This window comes from Laccaria bicolor, genomic scaffold (assembly GCF_000143565.1).
Source record: "Laccaria bicolor S238N-H82 LACBIscaffold_243 genomic scaffold, whole genome shotgun sequence".
Classification (NCBI taxonomy): domain Eukaryota; kingdom Fungi; phylum Basidiomycota; class Agaricomycetes; order Agaricales; family Hydnangiaceae; genus Laccaria; species Laccaria bicolor.
The window spans coordinates 5,614-7,113 of record NW_001890099.1 but is presented as its reverse complement, the minus strand read 5'-3'; the positions used below and the strand labels follow the sequence as shown (position 1 = coordinate 7,113).

General features: G+C 44.9%; 1 protein-coding gene across 1 annotated transcript in view; it reads left to right on the top strand.

Moving 5' to 3' along the window:
• Window positions 1-510, top strand: part of LACBIDRAFT_336027 (uncharacterized protein) — a gene marked incomplete at both ends in the record, with an annotated part of 2,793 nt that extends 2,283 nt beyond the window's left edge. Inside the window, 4 exons of the mRNA XM_001890953.1 lie at window positions 53-90; window positions 141-187; window positions 243-383; window positions 425-510. Coding sequence (XP_001890988.1) covers window positions 53-90; window positions 141-187; window positions 243-383; window positions 425-510 — 312 coding nt within the window. The remainder of the gene's footprint in view (window positions 1-52; window positions 91-140; window positions 188-242; window positions 384-424) is intronic.
• Between the last annotated feature and the right edge of the window lie 990 nt (window positions 511-1,500).

Here is a 1,500-nt window from a genome sequence, read left to right as displayed (position 1 = left end):
TATTTTGGCGTTGTTTGGTCAATGCCTTGATTCACCTTATACATTTTTACAGGCATACGTAGGACTTGGGAAGTTCCGCCTTAACGTTCGGTAAGTCTTCTAGCACCAATCGGCTATTAAAACTCACGAATATCTTGTAGATTCACGTCAAGTGCGACAAAGGTGGCGAGTTTTGGCTTGAATGCAGGTAAGTCGACGCCGTGTGTGTTTGTGAAAGAAATTAAATGTACGTTCATGGCCAGAACTTCCCCAACCTTCAATCTCACGTCGCACGTTCATCTCGGCCGGTACTACAACTTCACTGGTCATCTTAAGCAGTGCGGACGAAAGGAAAGGAATCACGTCAAGTGCGATGAAGGTGGCGAATTTTGGCTTGAATGCAGGTAAGTTGACGCGGTGACTGTTTGTGAAAGAATTAACGTAGAACACGAAACACACGTCTTTACAGGAACACGTAGGACTTCACGACGCGAATGCGTAATCACGTTCACATTGACGGCGATGTTTTAGCGGAGCCAGGGGCAGCCACGTCGGTCGTTGTGGATCACAACTTCCATAACTTAGTAGGAACACAGCATTAGTTCATTCAATTCATTTTATTAAGTTGCATTATTCTTGAAACCCATTGGAGTAGCTATTTACGCGTTAAGTACCTGGCTAGCAGCTAACAAATCCACCGCGTGCGCGGTAAAGTTCTTTGCATCTGTTTTGAATGACTTGCTTTCAAACAAATGCAATCAAAACTACCGCGCGCGCGGTAGTTTTGTTTGTTCAAGTTGAGAAACTTCTGGATGTGAAACAACGCCAAATTATGACGTGCGCCAAGGATCGTCTGAACCCCAGCGCAGGTTCAGACGATCCTTGGCGCACGTGATAATTTGGCATCATTTGGTTAACAACTCTAACGCCTTGTGCCCTCCTTATCTGTCTTACCGCTTCTGCAATTGTCAATGACTGACACGCCAGCACTGGATGATATTGATCAAGAGCTTTTGCAGAATGAAACAGAAGAAACCATCGTACCAGAGGATGAACATAATGTTGCCACAGCATTTTATGCATCAAGTTCAGGCCTTTCACGTTATCCCTCAGATGGAGGGGACTTTATGCTAAAAAATGGGCCAATTGATCCACAGTTTGTTGTACCCGATGCAGACCTCATCATCCTGGAGCGGCGAGACGCTCGCTTCTACTACGTTTACTGCCTCCAAAAACCTCATCCACATCCCAAATTGAATAAAGCCGTGCCCGACGCCTCCAAATACATAAAAGAAACTTGGGTGTATATTGTCGACACCTCACCTGAACACCAAAAACAGAGGTTTGACTTTGAAGAAACTTTGTCAGTTCCAATTGGTCCTGACTCACTAATGGATGAAATTGGTGAGTATGCTCTGCAGTTGATTAGGTTGATGTTGATTGCTCGATATGTAGGGGCAATGGCATTACCACCCAGTGCTGCTCTATATGCTTCTACTCCAACAACACGTCATGATCGAA